Genomic DNA, 22925 nt, shown 5'->3' on the forward strand with positions numbered 1-22925 from the left:
ATCTTGGCTAGTCTCATATTTGTGTCTGTGACACATGATGCATAGTAGGTGCTTAATAGATGTTTGATGACTGCTCATACAATCACTAATATTTTGAAGCTTGATGTACATTTTTAAGTAGCTCTTATGTTTAAATTGTATTTTTTTTTTTTTTTTTTTGGTTTCTTTTTTTCGGAGCTGGGGACCGAACCCAGGGCCTTGCGCTTCCTAGGTAAGCGCTCTACCACTGAGCTAAATCCCCAGCCCCTAAATTGTATTTTTTTATCTTACTAATGCTTTATCTAATGACCTTTAGACATTGGATCTGAAGATGGTAATGGGCTCATATATGTTTATAGGGCTGGGTGAGGATAAATTGTTTTGCTTACTGTAGGGACAATGCATGTTTGCTGTGAATAAAACATACAATAATATAACAGCAGCCATAACAACAATCATTTAAAAAGAAAAAGAAATGTGGAAATTGGGGGCTGGGGAGTTATCTTAGAGTCTGTCAACACTTGCTGTACAAGCATGAGAGTCTTGAGTTCAAATCTCCCAGTGGCCCTGTAAGAAACCGAATGTGTTGGGGTGTGTCTGTCCCCCAGTCCTGTGACAGGGAGGGAGCAGGTGGATCTTGGTTTTGGTGGCCGCCAGCCTAACTTCAGATTATTGTCAGGGGAATCAGGTACAGAGTAATGAAGCAGGACACCCAGCATTCTCCTCTGGCTGCCCACACGTGGTGTTTGCACACCCACACACAAACCCTACACACATAATCAAAAAATTAAAATATAAATCTGGAATACTAGATTTATATCATCACTCCTCACTTCAGTTCTAAAACCAAAGAGAAAAGGTCTAGTTGGGTTTTATCATCAGGAAGAACAGCCATCTACAGGACAAGCTCTCACAGCCCCTCTGACTCATGTTCTAGCCAGTGGGCCTTTGTCTCCTCAGTTCATGGAGAAGACTCATTTGACAGGGACTTTGTGGAGTTTAATGCATGTGGGTTGTTTTGCTTTTTTTTTTTTGACAGTTTCTCTGTGTAGTCCTGGCTGTCCTTGAACTCACAGATCCTCCTGCCTCTGTTTCCTACGTGCTTGGATTAAAGGCTTGTGCTACCTTAGATCCATGTGCTTTTAAGGACTGAGGTCAGGGAAGAAGTGATTCCTTTAACCATGTTTCTGCAGTCAGGACTATTGTCCTCTGCTCTGGCTGTGTTATTTGAAAATGTTACAAAAGACAGAGATAGGGAGTCCCCGGGGGCAGAGAGATGGCTCTTCCAGTGGACCTGGGTGGGTTCCCTACACCCCTAGGAGGTGGCTTACAACTACCTGTAACTCCAGCTCCTGGAGATCCACGGGCACCGCACACACAAAGCCGTCTAACTCAGGTGCTTGTTCGTTCGCTCATTCAGTCATTCTCTTCCTCTTTCTCTCAGGCACATTTAAAAAGATTATTTTTTAATGTGTATGGATATTTTGTCTACATATATATCCGTACAGTGTGCATGCCTGGTTCCTGTAGATACCAGACAAAGGTATCAGATCCATTGGGGCTGGAATTATAGATGGTTGTAAACTGCCTTGTAGGTGCCAGGGATCAAATCCAGGTCGTCTTTTCTTCTTTTTTTCAGATTTATTTATTCTATTTATGTGCGTACACTGCTGTCTTCAGACACACCAGAAGAGGGCATCAGATCCCATTACAGATGGTTGTGAGCCACCATGTGTTTGCTGAGAATTGAACTCAGGACCTCTGGAAGAGCAGCCAGTGCTCTTAACCGCTGAGCCAGCCCACCAGCCCGAAGCCAGTGTTCTTAACTGCTCAGGCATCTCTTCAGTTCAATGTGTGAAATTTTTTTAACGAAGAAATTTTCATGGTTTCAGCTACTGTAAGAATTCTCATCAGGCTGGTAGTGGTGGCTCATGCCTTTAATCCCAGCAGTCAGGAGGCAGAGGCATGTGATCCCTGTGAGTTTGAGGCAAGCCTGGTCTACCTCATATGATAACCAAGGCTACATAGTAAAACCCTGTCTCAACAAAACAAAACAACAAAAAATTCTTTGGTTTCAGAAAAATAACTGTATTTAAAAATATTATAGTAAAAAATCCTCACTTGTTTTTCCTCTCCATCAGTGAAGGCAAGCCAGGTACACGTTCCTGTATGTTCACATCATTGCTTTATGTTTGGCAATGAACTAGATTGTGTTATGACAAACCAACTTTAAAACAAAGGCAAGTGGTTCTGTGAGATGGCTCAGCAGGTAAAGGTGTCTGCCACCAAAATCTGATGACCCATTTTATCCCTTGGCAACTTCTCCTCTGACCACCACACAAGTGCCATGGCACATATGCTAGCACACACACATGAAATGAAACAAATACAAAAGTTTTTAAAAATTAAAACATTCTATTGATTGTGTTTATTCATAGCACATGCATTGTGAGGAGTTAGGGTTTTCTTTAGATTAGTACAAGCACTGTGTATTAATTACAACAGTTAATGTAAAAACCATTTTCCCAGTAAGTGTTCCTTCTACCCGCCTGTCTGCAGGCCAGGAGTGTGTTCACTTCTCTTGGATCAGTGCCCTTGTTGCTCATTGATGCTTTTTAGACATTCTAGTGCAGTTAAAGTAGAAATGTCTAAAACAAATGGGTGCTTACTAACAAGTACATCTTATATCCCAAAAGTAATTTCTTTGGGATGTATGAAAAGGTCATGGAATGAATAGAGTGTCCAATTGGAAATATGGGAATGTGGGGCTTCTGTCCTAGTGAAATGTTTTGGGGAAGGTGAATAAGAATTCTCGTGGGGGGGCTGGGCATGCAGCTTAGTGGTAGAGCATTTGCCCATCATGCCTATCTCTAGCACTGTACTTAAAAGACGAGTAGCTTGTCAGTTAAGAGCACTGGCTGCTCTTCCAGAAGATCTCCATTTGATTCCTGGCACCCACATGGCAGCTCAAAACCATCTGTAACTCCAGTTCCAGGGATTTAATTCCCTGTTCTAAGACTGAAGGTTGGGGCAAGCATCCCCCTCTTTTCTTTTGAGAGAGCCTTGGTTAACCAGCATCTCATTGTATAGATCAGGTTTGCCACAAATTTGTAGACATTTGCCTGCCTCTGCCTCCTAAGGAGATTACAGATATGCATCACAACCCCTAACTTGATGCCTCTTTCTGGGCTCCACTGACATCAGGCACACAAGTGGCAAATGTATAAAAAAAAAAAAAAAGGCCACGTGGATAAAACTTTATATATTCAAGCATCATCAGATTTGCTGGATAAGGTTATCCATGAGCAGTCGTGGATAAAACAAATTGCCAAAAATAATTCCCTGTGACAAGGGGAATCCCCACCCCCACCCCATTCGGCCATCACAAGTCCTGCCTTTAGCCTCTGCTTAAATTTCAGCATTCGGTCAGAAATAATGAATAGAAACTTGTATGCATGTGTGAGTGTTTTTCTGGAAGTGTGCTTTCCCCCCCCCAGACAGAAGACTTGAACAAGGTTACAGAATCAGTGTGTGTTGTTGGCCCTCCCTGGTCCCTCTGTTTTACCTGGTGTGTAATGAAGGAAATCTTGCTTGAAAGTTGCAGCTCTTTTGAGAGCATCAGATGCTCCACTCAGAACGAAACTAGGTTACTACCTCTGCAACTGTGCAGTGGTTTGCATCAAAAGCTGTCTTGATCTTGACTTTGAGACTATCCCTTGACTTTGAAGTGGTCATATTTTAATTTTAAAGTGTGTCTTAGTCACTGTTCTACTGCTGTGAAGAGACACAATGATCATCGCAACTCTTATAAAAGAAAGTATGTAATTGGGGACTTGCCTACAGTTTCAGAGGTTCAGTCCTTTATCGTCATGGTGGGGAACATGGTGTCGTGCAGTCAGCCAGAGGAGCAATAGCTGAGAGCTACATCTTGATCTGCAGGAAAGGCCACGCTTGGACTAGCTTGGGTTTTTGAAATTTCAGCCTATTCCCAGTGACACACTTCTTTCAACAAGGCCACGTCTCCTAATCCTTCTAGTCATTTCAAACAGTTCTGCTCCCTGGTGGCTAAATAATTCAAATATCTGAGCCTATGGGGGCCATCCTCTTTCAAACCATCATATTCTACTCCTTGGCCCCAATAGGCTTATAGAAACAATGCCAGAAACTGGGGCACCATCTTGTACCTGTGTTAGGAACTGTGAAGAGGACAAAGTATGTTCAAGTTGGTGTGGCAGAAAACTGGGAAGAATGGGTCGTAAATTTTATCACTAAACCAGAGTCAAGTGTGTGTGTGTGTGTGTGTGTGTGTGTGTGTGTGTGTGTGTGTATCATATATTTATATGTGTGTATGTATCGTTCATTCCAACTTCAAAAGTCCTCAATAGTCTTATTAAAGAGTGGTTTATTTTAGAATCTTTCAATTTTTTTTTTTTTGAGACAATCTATGTAGTTCTGACTGAGGTGGAACTCACTCTGTAAACTAGGCTGGCCTTAACCTCACAAAGATTTGCCAGCCTCTGCCTCCCGGGTGTTGGGGTTAAAGGCTTGTGCTACAGTGCCTAGCCTTTTAATTTTATCTTATGTGGTTGGTGAACATACATTTCATGTCATAATAAAGTCAGAAAAAACCTTGTTATTGTAAGTCAGAGACAATCAGTATATATGCCCAGCCCTGATTCCTCCTTGGTCTGGAGGCTTGCGTGTCCACCTGACTGCTTGACAGATCCTCAGAAGTACCTAGGTTATATTGCAACATGATTAGGTGAACTTGGATGTTTTGAGCTTCAGATAATAATCTAATTTAAAGCAACATGAAAATAGGGAAAACTTACCCTCTTTAACAGAATGTCTTTGTCGAGGATTGGTTTGATTCTGCTTAATGATAGAGTTCAAGACCCATTCTTTCCAGTTTTCTGCCATAGCAACTTGAACATGCTTTGTCCTCTAAGTCCTAGCATGGGTGCAAGACGGTGTCTCATCACTTCTACACAGATGGCATTCAGAAGCCGGTGGCCCTTTCTTTCTTCTGTTAATGCTTGGTAGGACAGTTCACACCATTTTCTCAGAAGTCTCGGCCGAGTCCCACTTAAATCCTATCGTGTAACTCCATCGGGCTACCTCCAGACCGTCTAGTCCTAGCAAAGGGATGGGTATATAGACAGTAGTCAAAGCATAGAGTACAGGAATGGAGCAGGAATCACTGATGCATAAGCCTATCCTATCTGTAGATTTACCTTTATAACCTGGGAAAGAGAGATATAGATGGCCTTGTATGTACGCCCTAGACTGAGTGGCACCAATTTCAGTATTAGTCACCTCAGTTCTATCACAATGATACCCAGTATTGTGTATGATTTGTTAACCGCTGGGCCTGCAGAGATGGCCGGTGGTTAAGGGCACCTGCTGCTCTTGCAGAGGACCCAAGTGTGCTTCCTAGCATAAACATGAGGTGGCTCAGTCACATGTAGCTTCAGCTCCAGGAGATTCATCACGTTGTTATGGCTTCCATGGGTACCAACATAGGTAGCATCACTTACATAAAGCACATGCAAGAGTGCACATAGGTAATAATAAAATCTTCACAAAAAGATTCACTCATCATAGTTAGTGTGACATCTCGGATCTCAGTATCAACCTCTGCTCTCTGTTAACCTGAACTCCCCAAAAGAGAAAGGGGCCACTGGGTAGCTTCCCAGCTTCCCTCCAGGGAAGACCTATTTGGGCTGGTTTTACTCAAGCTACTTATGAGGTTGTTGCACATTCTTGCTTTGAGTTTTGATGTGGCTGTGGCATTGTTGCTAGGTTTTAAGTCACTTAACCTATTATGAGTTACATTTTTTAACCCCCTTTTACAGTTGCAATAACTATGTTGTCTGGTGTTGAGGCTCTATGACTTTCTTGACATTCTCCCTTGACCTCCTGTCCTTGGGCACCTTCTGATTAAGGTTCAGGCTTAAGTATCAACATCCAAGGAATGGTGTTGAGAGTGGACAGGTCTGTGTGCCCTTTGGAGGTAGACCCAGTACTGTCTCTGGGAAAATGTACTTATCCCATGTGTAATGTTATAGGTTCAGTCCCACTAAGCATACTTATTTCAAGACTATTCTATTATCTTAACCCCGGGGTCCCCAAGTGAGATTCATAAGTAGGTGTTTTTAGTCTAATGGAAGTCATAATGACATTTTACAGTCAAACTAAGATATAGTGACTGGCTGTTTTATTAGTGATACACACACACAACACACACACAGAGTTTTTCAAAACAGAGGCATGTCATGGTGGGGGAAAGAAGAAGCACATCATAGCTTATAAGTTTAGAGGTTGGGAATTAACTTGTGTGGCAGTAGATAACCAAGTGAACTATTTTGTGGGACAGTAAATGTTAGTGGAATGGAATTCTCAAAGTTTATGTTGAAAATAAAACAAAAACCCCGAGGGTTAGGAATGTAGCATAGCCTGGCCCCAGGGCAAAAGAGCCTCACATGTGGCAGAGCCCATTGCATCCCGTGCCTCTCAGCACTGTGGCTGTTGTTCGCCATCTAGTTTATACTTGATGAGCTGTCCAAGAGACCAAGAAGACTATGTTTATGTGAAGTATGGTGTTACTGTTATATAATGTTTAGATTGTTTGTATTCGGGTGTTCTATTTGTTTTTGTTTATTTTTATTGATTTGTTTCTTAATACTAGAGAGTAAAGCCAGGGCTTCACATATGCTAGGGAATACAGTTTATTACCACTGAACTATGTCATATACTATAGAACTGTTTTAAATGTACAATTCAGTGTGTTTATGTGCATTCACATAACTATCACCAATACATAATTGAGAAACATTTTCACTGACTCTGGAGTCCATTAACAGTGATTGCCATACCTGCCTAACCATAGCTCCTACCAGTCCCTCTGTGTGTGTGTGTGTGTGTGTGTGTGTGTGTGTGTGTGTGTGTGTGTGTGTTGGTTTATCCTGGCCATTTCACAAAAAAGAACCTTCCAATTATGTGGATGTTTGTATTTGGCATGATGCTTTTGGGGTTCATGCTTGTTAGAATAGGCACCTGAGTTTCTCCCTATTGGGTGCCTGATAATGTTCAACCACATACTTATGTACCTGTTTCCCAGCTGGCATGGGTCTGTGTTGCTCTCACGCTGGGCTGTTAGGGATGCTGTTATGGGTGTTTGTGTTTTAAGTTTTGGTATGAGTGTATGTTTTCCAGTCCTAGATATGCTTAGAAATGGAACTACTAGGTCATCTAGGAACCCTTTGCTAATCCTTTTTAGGATTTACCAAACTATTTTCCAAAGTGTACCATTTTAAATGTACCAATAATGTGTGGAGCTTATGCTTTTCCCATACCCCTCTAGCTTCTTTTCACCTTTTAAAAAAATTTTAGACTTGTCTTAGTGAATATGAAGTGGAATCTCAGTGTGGATTATTGTCTTAGGGTTTCCAGTGCTACAATGAAACACCATGATCAAAAAGCAAGTTGGGGGGGGGTTGGGGATTTAGCTCAGTGGTAGAGCGCTTGCCTAGGAAGCGCAAGGCCCTGGGTTCAGTTCCCAGCTCCGAAAAAAAAAAAGAACCAAAAAAAAAAAAAAAGAACCAAAAAAAAGCAAGTTGGGAAGGAAAGGGTTTATTCAGCTTATACTTATACATTGCTGTTCATCACCAAAGGAAGTCAGGACAGGAACTCACACAGGGCAGGAACCTGGAGGCAGGAGCTGATGCAGAGGCCATGGAGGGATGCTTCTTACTGCCTTGCTCCTTACAGCTTGCTCGGCCTGCTTTCTTTTTTTTTTTTTTTTTTTTTTTTATTAACTTGAGTATTTCTTATATACATTTCGAGTGTTATTCCCTTTCCCGGTTTCCGGGCAAACATCCCCCTCCCCCCTCCCCTTCCTTATGGGTGTTCCCCTCCCAACCCTCCCCCCATTGCCGCCCTCCCCCCATAGACTAGTTCACTGGGGGTTCAGTCTTAGCAGGGCCCAGGGCTTCCCCTTCCACTGGTGCTCTTACTAGGATATTCATTGCTACCTATGGGGTCAGAGTCCAGGGTCAGTCCATGTATAGTCTTTAGGTAGTGGCTTAGTCCCTGGAAGCTCTGGTTGCTTGGCATTGTTGTACTTTTGGGGTCTCGAGCCCCTTCAAGCTCTTCCAGTTCTTTCTCTGATTCCTTCAACAGGGGACCTATTCTCAGTTCAGTGGTTTGCTGCTGGCATTCGCCTCTGTATTTGCTGTATTCTGGCTGTGTCTCTCAGGAGCGATCTACATCCGGCTCCTGTCGGTCTGCACTTCTTTGCTTCATCCATCTTGTCTAATTGGGTGGCTGTATATGTATGGGCCACATGTGGGGCAGGCTCTGAATGGGTGTTCCTTCAGTCTCTGTTTTAATCTTTGCCTCTCCCTTCCCTGCCAAGGGTATTCTTTTTCCTCATTTAAAGAAGGAGTGAAGCATTCACATTTTGATCATCCGTCTTGAGTTTCGTTTGTTCTAGGGATCTAGGGTAATTCAAGCATTTGGGCTAATAGCCACTTATCAATGAGTGCATACCATGTATGTCTTTCTGTGATTGGGTTAGCTCACTCAGGATGATATTTTCCAGTTCCAACCATTTGCCTACGAATTTCATAAACTCGTTGTTTTTGATAGCTGAGTAATATTCCATTGTGTAGATGTACCACATTTTCTGTATCCATTCCTCTGTTGAAGGGCATCTGGGTTCTTTCCAGCTTCTGGCTATTATAAATAAGGCTGCGATGAACATAGTGGAGCACGTGTCTCTTTTATATGTTGAGGCATCTTTTGGGTATATGCCCAAGAGAGGTATAGCTGGATCCTCAGGCAGTTCAATGTCCAATTTTCTGAGGAACCTCCAGACTGATTTCCAGAATAGTTTTACCAGTCTGCAATCCCACCAACAATGGAGGAGTGTTCCTCTTTCTCCACATCCTCGCCAGCATCTGCTGTCACCTGAGTTTTTGATCTTAGCCATTCTCACTGGTGTGAGGTGAAATCTCAGGGTTGTTTTGATTTGCATTTCCCTTATGACTAAAGATGTTGAACATTTCTTTAGGTGTTTCTCAGCCATTCGGCATTCCTCAGCTGTGAATTCTTTGTTTAGCTCTGAACCCCATTTTTTAATAGGGTTATTTGTTTCCCTGCGGTCTAACTTCTTGAGTTCTTTGTATATTTTGGATATAAGGCCTCTATCTGTTGTAGGATTGGTAAAGATCTTTTCCCAATCTGTTGGTTTCGGCCTGCTTTCTTATAGAACCCAGGACCGCCAGCCCAGGGATGACACCACCCAGAATGGGGTAAGCCCTCCCCCATTAATTGAAAAAAAAATGCCTTACAGCTGGATCTCATAGGAAAAATACTAAATTTTAAATTATCGATATATTATGTGTGAGTGTTTTGCCTACATGTATGTCTATGCATCATGTATGTGCCTAGTGTCAGGCAAAATTCAGAAGAAGGCTTTGGATCGTGGGAACTTAAGATGTCTGTACACCACTGCGTAGATTGTTGGGAACCAAACCCAAGTCTTCTGCAAGAGCAATCAGGATAACCACTGAGCTGTTTTTCCTGCCCATATTGTTTTATTTTTATTCGTCTTTTTATTGTTGAGTTGTGGGAGTTCCTTATATATTCTGGATACCAGACCTTTATCAAATATATGATTTATTAATATGTTCTTCTGATTCTATGTGTTGCTTCTATTCTTTTGATATCCTCCTTTGCTGTACAGACATTATTAATTTTAGTAAAGTTCAGTTTGTAGTTTTTCTTTAGAGTTCGTAGTTTTTCCTTTTCTTTTGCCCTTCCCCACCTCTCCCTCTTTTTCACTTCATGTTTTCGTTTGGCTCACCATGTGACACAGTTCATCATGGTAGAGAAGGCATCTGAACAGAGCATGAGGTGGCTGGCCACATGCAGTCAGCAGAAAGATTGAATATCTGTTGGGGACCACATCCTGTAGGGTGCTACCACCCACAGTCCAAATGGAAATGCCCACAAAGACACAGGTGATTCCAAGTACAGTCAAGTTGACAGTGAAAATTAACTGTTGCCCTTGTTAGTTTGGACACTTGAACACAACACGGTTAAACCATAATTTACCGCTCCTCCTCAAAGGACTGGTAAAAATGCATTTCACTCATCTGTAAAAGTTCCCAAAGTATTAACAATTCTAATATTGTTCAAAAACCCAAATCCAGAGTCTCTTCTGAAACTCAAAGAAATGCCTTAATAAAATAAAAACCAGTCTCACACTTCCATATACAAAGACACAGTACAAACGTCCCTAAGAAAAGATTAGACCAAAGCAAATCAAAACGCAGGAGGGCAAGCACAGTATCTGGAGCTTGGGATGGGAACCTGTGGGCTCCAGTGACCTTGGGTGGCCCTGCTTTTGCGCTCTGTTGTGGATGGCACATAGCTTGTCTCCTTGGTTAGTACCTTCCCACCTGTGGCTTTACCCAGCAGATAAACCACTTTCTAGCATCTAGCATCCTGGTTTCTCCATTGAAAACTAGGTTTCGCTTGCTGTGCATTTAGTGACTGACTCTAGGAAAGCATTTTCTAGATTGTTTCCCCAAGTGGGCATGCCCTGCAGCAGTCTGTCTCAGTCCCAGCCTCACCTTTCAGATGGACCTGCCCTGGAACACCTTCCTTTCCTGTTGCCCCACTGCAGGGCAGGTTTCGCCCCCGGGTGCTGATAATCTCTTTACCTGCCCTTTCTGTACCCTAAAACTCACAGCTCCTTTCAGTAATGCATGTTTTTCTGCTTTCTCTCACTGTAGATATAACTGAGAGAAGGAAGTAGTAATGGTGCCACAGCTCGGATATTTGCAGTCTTACATTGCTTTCTCAAGGCAAGGTAGTTTGTTAATTCGAATCCAATCTCATTCAGACTTTCAGGACTGGGAGAAATGTAACCAAGTCTTTGCTGGAATGTAACAGGAAAGGACATTAGCCTGGTTCCCCTGGACCAGACCTTCAATGACTGCATTGGCATACTGGTCCTCTAGACTCCCATTTGACTGGCTCCTCTCCATAGAAAGTTTTTGTGTGTCGGTTATTTTGCTTGTTGCAGTGACAAAATTAGCTGACCAAAGCAGTGTAAGGACGGGAACTTTGGCTTAAGTCTGAGGGAAAGCACTTCATAGTGACATGGAAGGTTTGCTAGCCGAATACTGGGTAGCTAGTCACATAGTGTCAGCAGCTTGGAAGCCGATACAAGCAGAGGGAGATGAGTACTACTGGAGTGAGTGTGAGTGTGAGTGTGAGTGTGAGTGTGTGTGTGTGTGTGTGTGAGAGAGAGAGAGAATATATGGGGTGTGTAAGTGAGTGTGAATGTGTGTGTGTGTGTGTGTGAGAGAGAGAGAGAGAGAATATGGGGTGTGTGTGTGTGTCTGTGTCTGTGTGTCTTTCTGTCTGTCTGTCTGTCTTAGGCCAAGGTCTCCTGGAACACAGGCTGCATGTGAATTTGTTCTTAGCCAAGAATGACCTTGGTCTGGCCATTTCTATGTTGCCCATGCTGGCCTCTACTAGCGACTCACTCTGTTGGTGTTTGTGTGTGTCCATGACTAGAGGCTCTTGGGGGTTCATTGATGGGTTCTTAGAAGTGGACAGCAACCCGGAAACTGCACTTTAAATTTTTCTGTGCTCTGTTTTGGGGGTAGTGAGAAGATTTTTAAGTTTTAAAAGCACCTTATACTGTTTTAGAATTACTACTAAGAAGAGATAAATGAAGGTTTGCTGGCAGGAAAAGGCAGGGGGCGAGTTTGCAGTTCATCATTTCTCATTGGCTGTTTTGGGTATGTTATGATTTTGGAGTAAATCTTCCCATCTGGTTCAAATATTTTTATTTTAGACTTTATTTATACCTGTTGGACTTAGATTAGATAAGATCTTCTGCCCTAAGTGCTAGTCTTTGAAGTGCCAAAAAAATTTTACTAGTGAGAAAATAACAGATGATTAGTGTTCCCTGACACTATTCCACACATCTAAAGTAAGGTGTGTGTGTGTGTGTGTGTGTGTGTGTGTGTGTGTGTGTGTGTGTAAGCCATAGTGGTACAAACCTGTAATCCTGTTACTTGGGAGGCAGAGGCAGGAAGGAGCTCGAGCTGAGGCCAGTTTAGGCTGTCTAATGAGACTGTGTGACCAACACACAGAAGACTTGAGTTTGGTTCCCAGCACCACATAAAACTGGGAGTGGTGGCACCTGCTGGTAATCCCAGCACTCAGGAAACAGAGACAAGGGGATCAGAAGGTCAAGGCGGGAGCTGGTGAGAAGGCTCAGGGGTTAATTCTCAAAGGAGCCAGGTTCGCTTCCCATCCCCCACATGGTGGCCTACAGCCATCTGTAAGTCCAGTTCCAGAGGGTCCCATACCTATTTCTGGCTTCCTTAAAGATAAATAGTTCCTTTTATTTAAAACTCATCTCTACATTTAGATGTTTGCGGAGAGAGCTGAATAAAGGAAAGTGCTTCAAATGCCCATTGGGATCCTTCAGGTCTCGCAGAGTAGCTTACTTAGGATTTGGTTGCTTCTTTGGCCCAAGGGGTTGTTTGATGAAAGTTAAGTGCTTCAGTTGGCTTGTGCTGAGTAATACATATTTGGTTTTGTTCTCGTGTGGAGACTGTTTATGCTGGCAAGTCCTTAGATAGTACCTTAGAGCAACTCTGCTTTGTCTGCTTACTATAACTCGTATCCAACAGATGGGAAGCACTTAAGTGTTCAACAAGGATGTGACCAAGTGCTTTGCATAAGTGCAAATCCTTGTGATTATTATTTTATAAACCAGAGAATCAGCCAAGCTTTACAGTTTTGTAGTGTGCACCCTTGGCTCCCACTTTTTGTATTAGTAGACTGTTAAGGTATAGATTGTTGCTACAGTGTAGATTGACAGTACCAAAGTCAGGTTAGAAATTAACCCTCTTTATTGGTCCCTTTGTGAACCTCATTGGTCACATGTTCCCTTCCAAACAGTATGATTCGTTTTATGTAGAGAACAGCAAGGCGAGGTCTACATGATTCCCATTACCTGTTAAAGTTACCTCGCAGGTCAGCGTCAAGTGTCCTGAACAGTTTCTTACTAAGGTTACTTCATAGCAAGATTTCACTCACTTTAGGCTGTAGAACCAATAAATTAAGAAAAAGCCAGAAGTGGTGGCCATATCATTCTTCCCAGGATTTGGGAGGCAGAGGTAGGCAGAACGCTGTGAGGCCTGGTCTGTATAACAAGTTCCAGGACAGCCAGGATACATAGTGAGACCCTTGTTTTAATAAAAAGGAGTACAGAGTAGACGGTGAATAGTAAGATGCCCATCACACGCCTTACAGATATTCCGTAAGCACTGTTTCCCTCCCTTCTGTCAGCTTGGCTGCACAGACCCTTCATTGTTATTTGTATGACTCAGCTGGTAGGTAGCTGGAGAAGTAGCAGTACAAGCATGTGGCAAGCAAATTGTATGCCTTCATTTTTTTTTCATGGATGGTTTTAGTTTTCTTAGAACCACAGGCCTGGTGGTTACTGATTCTCAGAATTTTGACTTCTCCACAACTGACACATGAGAAATCACCCGGTTGTAGGAGAGATCTAGTGAGCTATGCAACAAGTGTCAAAATGCTTCAGCTGTGCGCCTGTAGACCTGAAGCCAGTTATGGTTACAGTTCATTTAGAATTACTGAAGGCCAGGCCATTTTTCTCGTGTGATTGTACCAGTTAGCTGCTTTAGTTCTGTGGCCTGCAGTGCCCATGTTGCCGACTTTGTTTGTGGGCTCTCATTGTGGTAGATGTGGTGGCCGATGCTAAAGGAGACTGCCTGTGTGACTCTGTTGAGTGTCCCAGGGCTTCTTGTCATGAGACTGATGCTAGCAGACTGTGCAGCATCCAGTGTGGCAGACGCCATGTAGGTATTTATGCGTCAAACGCATGCTGTATGATAGCACTGTTATATGCTCTAAAGATGCTTCGGTGAGTTTGACAGACGTGGCTCTTGGCATGATAGAATTTACATTCTAACTGAAACTGGGGACTCACACAAGCCTGTAAAACAATATCCATCCCAAACCATTTGAGCACTATGATGAATCAAAGTGTATGGAGTGTAAAGATTTTAAATTTTGTGTGTTGTGAGAAGTTTCGTGGCCTAAGAAGAAAATGGTGGTATAATTTTTCCCTCATTTTTTTTTTTTCTTTTCATAGACAAGATGCTCCAAGTCCCTTGTAGTTCTCTTCGAAAGAAGATCAGGAGCGTTCTGCTCTGGCCGTAAGAACAGCCTTTTTTGACTAACATGTTGCTGGTGCTGTGACACAGGAAGAACTGCGTGCAGACTCCAGGAGTTTCTTATTTTCACTTCTTGAGTAGTTAGTTCTCTGTGGATGGAGAAAGATTCGAGTTTTAATTGCCCTGTTTTCAAGGTGTTCTGTGTAGTCTGAACTGGGCCACTTCCCAATGAGCTACACAGCCAGTCCTTGTCAGGAACTGGTTGAACCCTGTGCAGTGCATGCAGAAGGAATGGCCCAGGAAGAGAGCCATCGAAGTCAAGCACCACCTACCTTCTATCATGGTGCTAGCCAGGAGCTCGACCTGTCCACCAAAGTATATAAAAGGGAATCTGGAAGCCCTTACTCTGTTCTAGCAGATTCCAAGATGAGCAAACCACATCTCCACGAGACCGAGGAGCAGCCATATTTCAGGGAGCCAAGGGCAGTGTCTGACGTGCACACTGTCAAAGAAGACCGGGAGAATTCTGATGACACAGAAGAGGAGGAGGAAGTCTCTTACAAAAGGGAGCAGATCATAGTGGAGGTAAACCTTAATAATCAAACATTAAATGTATCTAAAGGGGAAAAGGGTGTCTCTTCTCAGTCCAAAGAGACTCCTGTTCTTAAGACAAGCAGCGAGGAAGAAGAGGAAGAGACTGAGGAGGACGCCACAGATAACAGCAGTGACTACGGAGAGAACGGACGGCAGAAGAAAAAGGAGAAGCAAGTGGAGAAAGTCAGGGTTACACAAAGGCGAACCCGGAGAGCTGCCTCTGTTGCCGCAGCTACCACTTCCCCTACGCCCCGTACAACTCGAGGCCGGAGGAAGAGTGCAGAGCTACCTAAGAGGAAGAAGCGGGCCGCCAAGGAGCCTAAAGCGCCAGTCCAGAAAGCTAAGTGTGACGAGAAAGAGACTCTCACCTGTGAGAAGTGCCCTAGGGTGTTTAATACTCGCTGGTACCTGGAGAAGCACATGAACGTTACTCACAGGCGCATGCAGATCTGTGATAAATGTGGCAAGAAGTTTGTCCTGGAAAGTGAGCTGTCCCTTCACCAGCAGACAGACTGTGAAAAAAACATTCAGGTAGGTCTTATCAGCGAGAGGGCAAAGTCTCCAGGGTAGAGCCTGGCTGTTCAGAGCCATCCAGTGTCTGCCCAAGAGAATAGATAGAGAATAAAGGCTGAAGGGACAGATTTCACCAATTTATCACTCTAGACTCTGCTGCTTGGGTCTTTTCAAAACCAAGGCTTAATCCTGTATTTCAAAAACATTACACTTAACTGACGATGGATTAGTGGGAATCCAGGTACACTGGAAGGGGGATTGGTTATAGATGACTGACCAGGATGTAAAGTCAGCGCCGACTTTGCCCTGAGAGCCTCTGTTGTGGGACTGTGAGATAATTCGTTCTGGCATCTTCTGTCACAGTGGGAGGTATGCTGAGTGAGGGTCAGGAGTAGAGCAAGTTCCTTTCTGTTTAGAAGGATGCCAGAGTCTAGTGCAGCTGATGGGAACAGAGACCGTAATGACTCAGACCTGTGGAAATGGAAGATCTCCTTACACCCGTGGAGAGATGGCAACACTAAATGTGTCAAGAGGCGAGCCCGTGGGAATATATAAACCTTAAACTGAGGCTGAGCTGTTTGAAAATGTTGCTTACCTGGCAATAGGGTTTCATAATGTTGCTGTACAGTGCTGCTGATGTAACAAAGTGTGCTACTCACACCAGGCTGGTATGGTGGAAAAACTGTATTGTGACAGGTTAACAGTGTCCACTGTATTGTAACAGGTTAACAGTGTCCACTGTATTGTGAAGGTTAATAGTGTCCACTGTATTGTAACAGGTTAATAGTGTCCACTGTATTGTAACAGGTTAACAGTGTCCACTGTATTGCAGCTGTATTGGTATATGGGTATGTTTGTGTATTAATGGATATTCATACATGGTAAGTCTGTCGTGTTTCCATAAGATGTATATAATAATTACCATACTGAAGATGACTTTTTAAAATTACTTTTGGTTTAGGAACTGCTAATATTGGTGAGCACTTTAATTTTCTCTTCTTGACAACTGTTTTTAATCAATAACTGAGTGCCTTCCTTTAAAGAGCTTTTTGGTTTTTTATAATCCACTGATTTAGCTTGTATATTGTGACATGATAGAGGTATGCTGGGTAAACAAAAGACTGTTCGCCAGCAGGTGCCTGGGTAGGAGTTGGTTGCAGAGTCAATCCAATGGAGGATGGTCTAGTGCTGCCCCCTAGAGGTCAAACTTGGATCTCACAGTGGCTCTCTACTGAAAAGGCATTCCTCATTACTTCCTCCCTCCACCCTTCCTTCTTTCTTCTTCTTCTTCTTCTTCTTCTTCTTCTTCTTCTTCTTCTTCTTCTTCTTCTTCTTCTTCTTCTTCTTCTTCTTCTTCTTCTTCTTCTTCTTCTTCTTCTTCTTCTTCTTCTTCTCCTTCTTCTTCTTCTTCTTCTTCTTCTTCTTCTTCTTCTTCTTCTTCTTCTTCTTCTTCTCCTTCTTCTTCTTCTTCTCCTCCTCCTCCTCCTCTTCCTCCTCCTCCTCCTCCTTCTTCCTCCTCCTCTTCCTCTTCTTCCTCCTCCTCTTCCTCTTCTTCCTCCTCTTCTTCCTCCTCCTCCTCTTCTTCTCCCTCCTCCTCTTCCTCCTCCTCCTCCCCTTCCTCTTCCTCCTCTTCCTCCTCTTCTTCCCCCTCTTCCTCTTCTTCTTCCTCCCCTTCCTCTTCCTCCTCTTCTTCTTCCTCCTCTTCCTCCTCCTCCTCCTCCTCCTCTTCCTTCTTCTTCAACTTGGATTTGCTAAAGTAACAGAAAACAGGTCTCTTTGTAAGCTTCCATGTTTCTCCTAATCATAGTGTGTTCACACTTAGATTGTGTGGGTTCTGCTGAATGAACACTGCAGATTCCTGGGTTGGAGAGATGGCTCAGCCCTGCTGCTCAACAGTGCAACTCAGCACTGGCTGCTCTTGCAGAGAACCTGAGTTTGGTGCCCAGCACCCACATGGCAGCTCAGAACCCTGTTCCAGGGATCTAACACCCTCTTCTTTCCACCTTGGGCACCAGGCACATATGCAGTATACATACATACAGCAGGCAAAACACTCAAGTACATAAAGAAATATTTTTAAAAAAAGCTTCCCATTCCTAAAGAATCGTGTGCTGTGTGTCTTCATACAGCTCCTGATAATCCTGACAATCTCATGATAAGAGAGAATTCATCCTTGCAGAAATGGCGGCTTACAGTATCCAGCCAGGGGCTTGTCTCTTAGCTCTTGGTTCTTGTCTTCTGCAGTGGCACTCAAGGCTGTAGTGACTGAGTTCTCTTACTGTTCATTCCTCAGAGCCTGGTAGTTGTCAAGATTTTTCTGGGATTGTTTGGTTGATTTAGTCATACTTTATGCCTAATAGTCCAGGCTGCTAATGAGCCATGATTTGGAGAACTGCATTGTGACATAAGGAGGTCTGGAATTGGGGGTGGGGTGGGTGGGGAGATGGTCAGTGGTTTAAGAGGTTACATTAGCTTCTGTCGGAGGGAAATGGCAACAGACTGGATTAAATTTAGGGAGAGTTAATAAATCTAGAGCATTTGTTACAGAATTCTTCAAAATGTTTTTTCTAAGGCATGAGGACTTTTTATACCCTTCAGATCTATCTTGTCTTTGGTTGTGTTAATTTCAAACTTACTTATATTTTCTGATAAATACATCTCAACTTTGTAGCAGCCTGGGTAGGAGGCAGCTGTGCTTGTCGGCCTATGCCAGAGCACACCCGAAGGTTCTAGCAGGTATGCTGGCACGTACTTATGCTCCCCGCACCTGAGTTTGGAACAGGATCATTATTTGAGGTTGGCCTCAGTGGCTCATGATTTGAAGGTGGTTCTATATGAGACACCTTATCTCAAGAAGCAACAACAACAGAATACTTAAACACCAGAGTGCACCTTCTTCTCATCAGTGGAACCGGGAGTGGTAATAGCAGTTAGTTCTTTGGTGCTAGTGAAACTTCTTAATTCTTGCCTTAGATTTTGCTGCTGTTTTGCTTGCTTCCAAGGTATCTAAAAGATGGGTCTTGAAAAATAGAACATACAGATGTTAGTGTTGGAAGATGGACACCCTGCAGGAATCGTTTTTGTCAGAATTCTTGCCTTGTGCCAAGAATCTAAAGTAGATCTGTTTCATCAGCCAGGAGGTAGAATGGCTCCTGAAGCCTCCATAAATAAAGATTCTCTCTATTTATCCTGCTCAGTGTGTCTCCTGTAACAAATCCTTCAAGAAACTCTGGTCCCTTCATGAACATATCAAGATTGTCCATGGATATGCAGAAAAAAAATTTGCCTGTGAGATTTGCGAGAAGAAGTTCTATACCATGGCTCATGTACGGAAACACATGGTTGGTGAGTGTCCACCCCTCTGTATTCCACCTGTGGACTCCTGGAATACTCTCTGGGCAGGATATGTGGAGCCAGCATACTGCAGTCATTCTAGCTTGTTGAGCCTACATGTAGCTTGTCTTTAGTAAGTGTGACCAGGTTGGACAGTGTGGTCTTCCCTACTCAGAGCTCTTTTCGGTAGTGCCATTTGTTCTCTCTGGAGCATTAGTGCCTAAGCAAGAGGTAGAAATGAAGTTTCCTCATCTCATGTATCTGTCTTCTCCAGTCTGAGGGGTTTGGTGGGATTGTTCTGAGTTTAAATGCATTCTGTATTACAGCACACACAAAAGACATGCCATTTACATGTGAGACCTGTGGAAAGTCTTTCAAGCGCAGTATGTCACTCAAGGTGCACTCCTTGCAGCATTCTGGAGAGAAACCCTTCAGATGTGAGGTAAGGGGCAAGCTACACCCAGGCTCAGTCCATGGCTAGGGCTGTGTGGAAGACGCAGCAGGGAGATGGAGTGCGGGGTGCAAAGCACAAGGCTGTGTCACATTGGAGCTTCCAGCATGCCAGGTGTTTGGTGATCTCTCACTACTGAGAAGAGAGATGTCCCATCAGCACCCAGTAGGGTAACTTTAGAGCAATGTGCAGAAGCTGATCTTTCTTTCTCAGTGATTCAGAAAAGTTGACTATGAGCCAGTAATAAGTACATGAGAAATTCTCCCTTGTATTCATAACGCAGCTGGAGGAACATAGTGAATACAGACTGCTGCCATAAGCAGGCTGTCTGTGTTTTGAGTGTGAGGAGAAACCTGTAAGTTTCTGAGGGTAGGCTGGAGTGATGCTTCTGTGCTTGGCAACCAACACTGACCTCTGTGCACTGCAGAACTGCGACGAGAGGTTCCAGTACAAGTACCAGCTCCGCTCCCACATGAGCATCCACATCGGGCACAAGCAGTTCATGTGCCAGTGGTGCGGCAAGGACTTCAACATGAAGCAGTACTTCGACGAGCACATGAAGACGCACACTGGTATGGAGCCCTTGGGGAAGGCATAAATAGCCCTCAGTGCTCATGGGTAGTACCTGCTGGTCTGTCTTTAGACCCAACCATAAATTTGCATCATTTTCCTGTTTTGCTTTGTTTTGTTTTGAGATGAAGCCTTGTTGTGCAGCCCAGGCTGGTCTCAGACAAACAGCAATCCTCCTGTTGTAGTCTCCCAGGTGCTGAAGGTTGAGGTGCGTACCATGGTGACTGGTACACCTTTGCATTGTGATCTCACTTTAAGTAAGCCTGATAAATATGCAATACCGAAATCTTCTCTTTATAACTATTTTTAAAAGAATTATTTATGTGAATGCCTTTTGAGTTTTTGTTTTTGTATTTTGTTTTTTTGAGACAGACAATCACGGAAGCACAGGCTGCTCTGGAACTCATAGTAATCCTCCTGCCTTCTGTTCCCATGTGCTAGGATTATAGGTGTATGCCACCATACCCAACTGTAAATAATTTGTTTGTTTTGTCTTATTTCCTGAGACATAGTATCTTTGTAGACCAGGCTGGCCTTTTCTCTGCCTCTAGAGTGCTAAATTAAAGGCATTAAAGCCTTCTCAATTTTTTTTTTTTTTTTTGGTTCTTTTTTTCGGAGCTGGGGACCGAACCCAGGGCCTTGCGCTTCCTAGGTAAGCGCTCTACCACTGAGCTAAATCCCCAGCCCCCCTTCTCAATATTCTTATAGTTGATTTGATTTGATTCCAAAATTCACTACCTTTCAGGAACACATCCATTTAGTGGAGTTTAATAAATTTTAACTCTCTCTATATGTAGGGACGTATGCTCCATAGCATTGATAAGGATGTTATAAATATTTAGTTATCTAGCTTCTGGAAAACTGGCTAAAATATAACAGCTCCTTTTACAAACATTAGTGCTGTCCACAGCTGACCTTGGCACTCTACCAACTGGACTATATCTGTGGCTCCAAAAGTTTTACTTTGTGGTTCTCCTAGTTATTATGTAAAATTTTATGATCAATACTCTTTGGCCAATAGGCAAGGGATGTTTCTTCCAAAAGAATACGATTAATTCACTTAGATTTTTCTCTTCCCCATTATCAGAGTTACACATACTTATTAAAATAGGTTAGAAGGGGCCTGCCGAAATGGTGGCACATGACTTTAATCTCAGCACTTGGGAGGCAGAGATCAGGTAGACCTCTGTGAGTTCAAGGCCAATCTGCTCTATATAGCCTGCTATGAAAATTAGGAATTAAATAAAATCTCACCACAGAGAGAGCAAAGAGATTTAATCAAATTGGCTGGTTTAACTTATTTTATCTTTTTAAAGATTTATTATTTTTATTTTATGTGTATGAGTGTTTTGCCTGCATGTATGTATGTGCACTGTGTGCCTGATGCTCTTGGAAGCCAGAAGAGGCCACCAGGTCACCTGGAACTGGAAGTGAGCATATTTATAAACTGCCATTTGATTTCTGTTAACTGAACCTGGGTTCTCAGCAAGAACCAAGTGCTCCTAGCCACCAAGTTATCTCTCCAGCCAAGGGTTAAGAGTGTAGCCCAGCAGTACAGCATTGCTAAGACGTGCAGCTCCCATGGCCAGCATCACAAGCAAAACAAGCATTTCAGTTTGTAACAGTGCTACAGGCAAGTGCTGCCCCTAGGATGGTCACGTGCTCATTCCTATGCACATCTGGCTCCGTGTACCCTTTGATAGTTTGCTTTTATTCATTTAATTTTAGATTAATTAATTTCGTGTATATAACTGTTTTGCTTGCATGTTTGTGTGTGTACCGTGGGCATGTCTGGTGCATTTGGAGGATATTGAATCCCCTGGGACTGGAGTTGCAAGTGGTTTGTGAGCCACCATGTGGAACTGGGAATCAAACCCAGCTATCTGGAAGAGCAGCCAGTGCCCTTAACTACTGAGCATTTTCCAGCCCCTTCCCCCACAACATGATTTTTAACCTACTTTGTCATATATCATATCATTATCAATAGTATAATTTTAGGCTACGTAACAGTTCTTCTTGAAAGTTTGCTATAACAGTAGCTATCATTTATGTACAGTTATGCCAGGCATTATCTGACCCTCGTTACATTTACCTCTATAGCATGACCTTTAGAGCAGCCCTTTGAAGTAAAAGATGTTTTCTGTTTATTTAGCCAACTTCCTGTTGGATATTTAAGCTGTTTGTTTCCTCTTCCTATTAAAAATAATGCTGTAATGAATAACATTGTTAACACATCCACAGTTATTTACTTAGGGCGAAGCTCTGGGAATGGGGTTAATAATTAGGGCAAAGAGATGAGAATGTTTTCACATCTGATGGCATATATTATAAAAACACCCTCCTCATGTATTCTTACACATGTACATGAAAAGCCCTGCTCTCCAGCCTAAGAGCTAGGAAAGACTTTCCGACTTGTGGGAAACAGTCTCATGTATTAATTTACACTTTTAACTACTAAATAGGATTGAATGTTTTTCATTTGTTTATTGAGTAATGATATTTTTTTTCTTTTTTGAATTGTGCCTTTTGTGTTCATCCTTCTTACTATTTACAATAGGTCTTGATATATTAAGTATATTAGACCTTGTTTAACACACATATTGAAATACCCCCAACTCCCAGTCTTGATTCTGCTTTTCAGTATTGTTTGTAATATTACAACTGGGGGCTGGGCAGTGGTGATACACATGCTTTAATGCCGGCACTTGGGAGGCAGAGACAGGCAGATCTCTGGGTTCAAGCCTAGCCAGGGCTACAGAGTCCGTTTCAGGACAGCCAGGGCTACACAGAGTCTCAACAGAACAAAAACAACCCAAAAACTTGGGTAAGCAACTAACCGACTGGTAGGTTTGAACAAACCTTATTAGCAGAATTGTACAACTGCAGTTGACCTCTAGTTCCATGGTATTAAATACAAATGACTGTAGTAGAATCTGAGAGAGTAGAAGGTAAGAGAGCTTTGGAGGGGAAAAGAGAAAGGCGGGATGAAATGACATTTATAGGCGCAGTCTGTTTGGGTGGGGATCACACCTCTTGAGGGAACTGGCACAGATTGAGTTATCTCTTTGCAGTTAAAGAGAAGTAAGGCAGGCCTTACCTAGGGAAGCCGGCCACTGTCAGGCAGGGTTCCTAGTAAGCCTGAGCACAGGGTAAGTTCAAAACAGAATATTTGCAGATTGTCCTTATACCACATGCATAAGGACAAAAGATGAACAAAGACCCAGTTTCTGCCCTTTAGAAGTTCATGGGCC

General features: G+C 43.0%; 1 protein-coding gene across 5 annotated transcripts in view; it reads left to right on the forward strand.

The window, feature by feature from the left end:
- The window catches only part of Zfp652 (zinc finger protein 652), a 57092-nt gene that overhangs the window by 19859 nt on the left and 14308 nt on the right, over positions 1-22925 (forward strand). For 2 of the 5 annotated variants that reach the window (XM_087573728.1, XM_087573727.1), the window contains exons 2-5: positions 14192-15338; positions 18518-18665; positions 18980-19095; positions 19532-19676. In XM_087573728.1, coding sequence (XP_087429854.1) covers positions 14442-15338; positions 18518-18665; positions 18980-19095; positions 19532-19676 — 1306 coding nt within the window. In that variant the 5' untranslated portion in view covers positions 14192-14441. 5 annotated transcript variants of the gene reach the window in all.

This window comes from Rattus norvegicus, chromosome 10, assembly GCF_021556685.1.
Source record: "Rattus norvegicus strain SHRSP/BbbUtx chromosome 10, alternate assembly SHRSP_T2T, whole genome shotgun sequence".
Classification (NCBI taxonomy): Eukaryota; Metazoa; Chordata; class Mammalia; order Rodentia; family Muridae; genus Rattus; species Rattus norvegicus.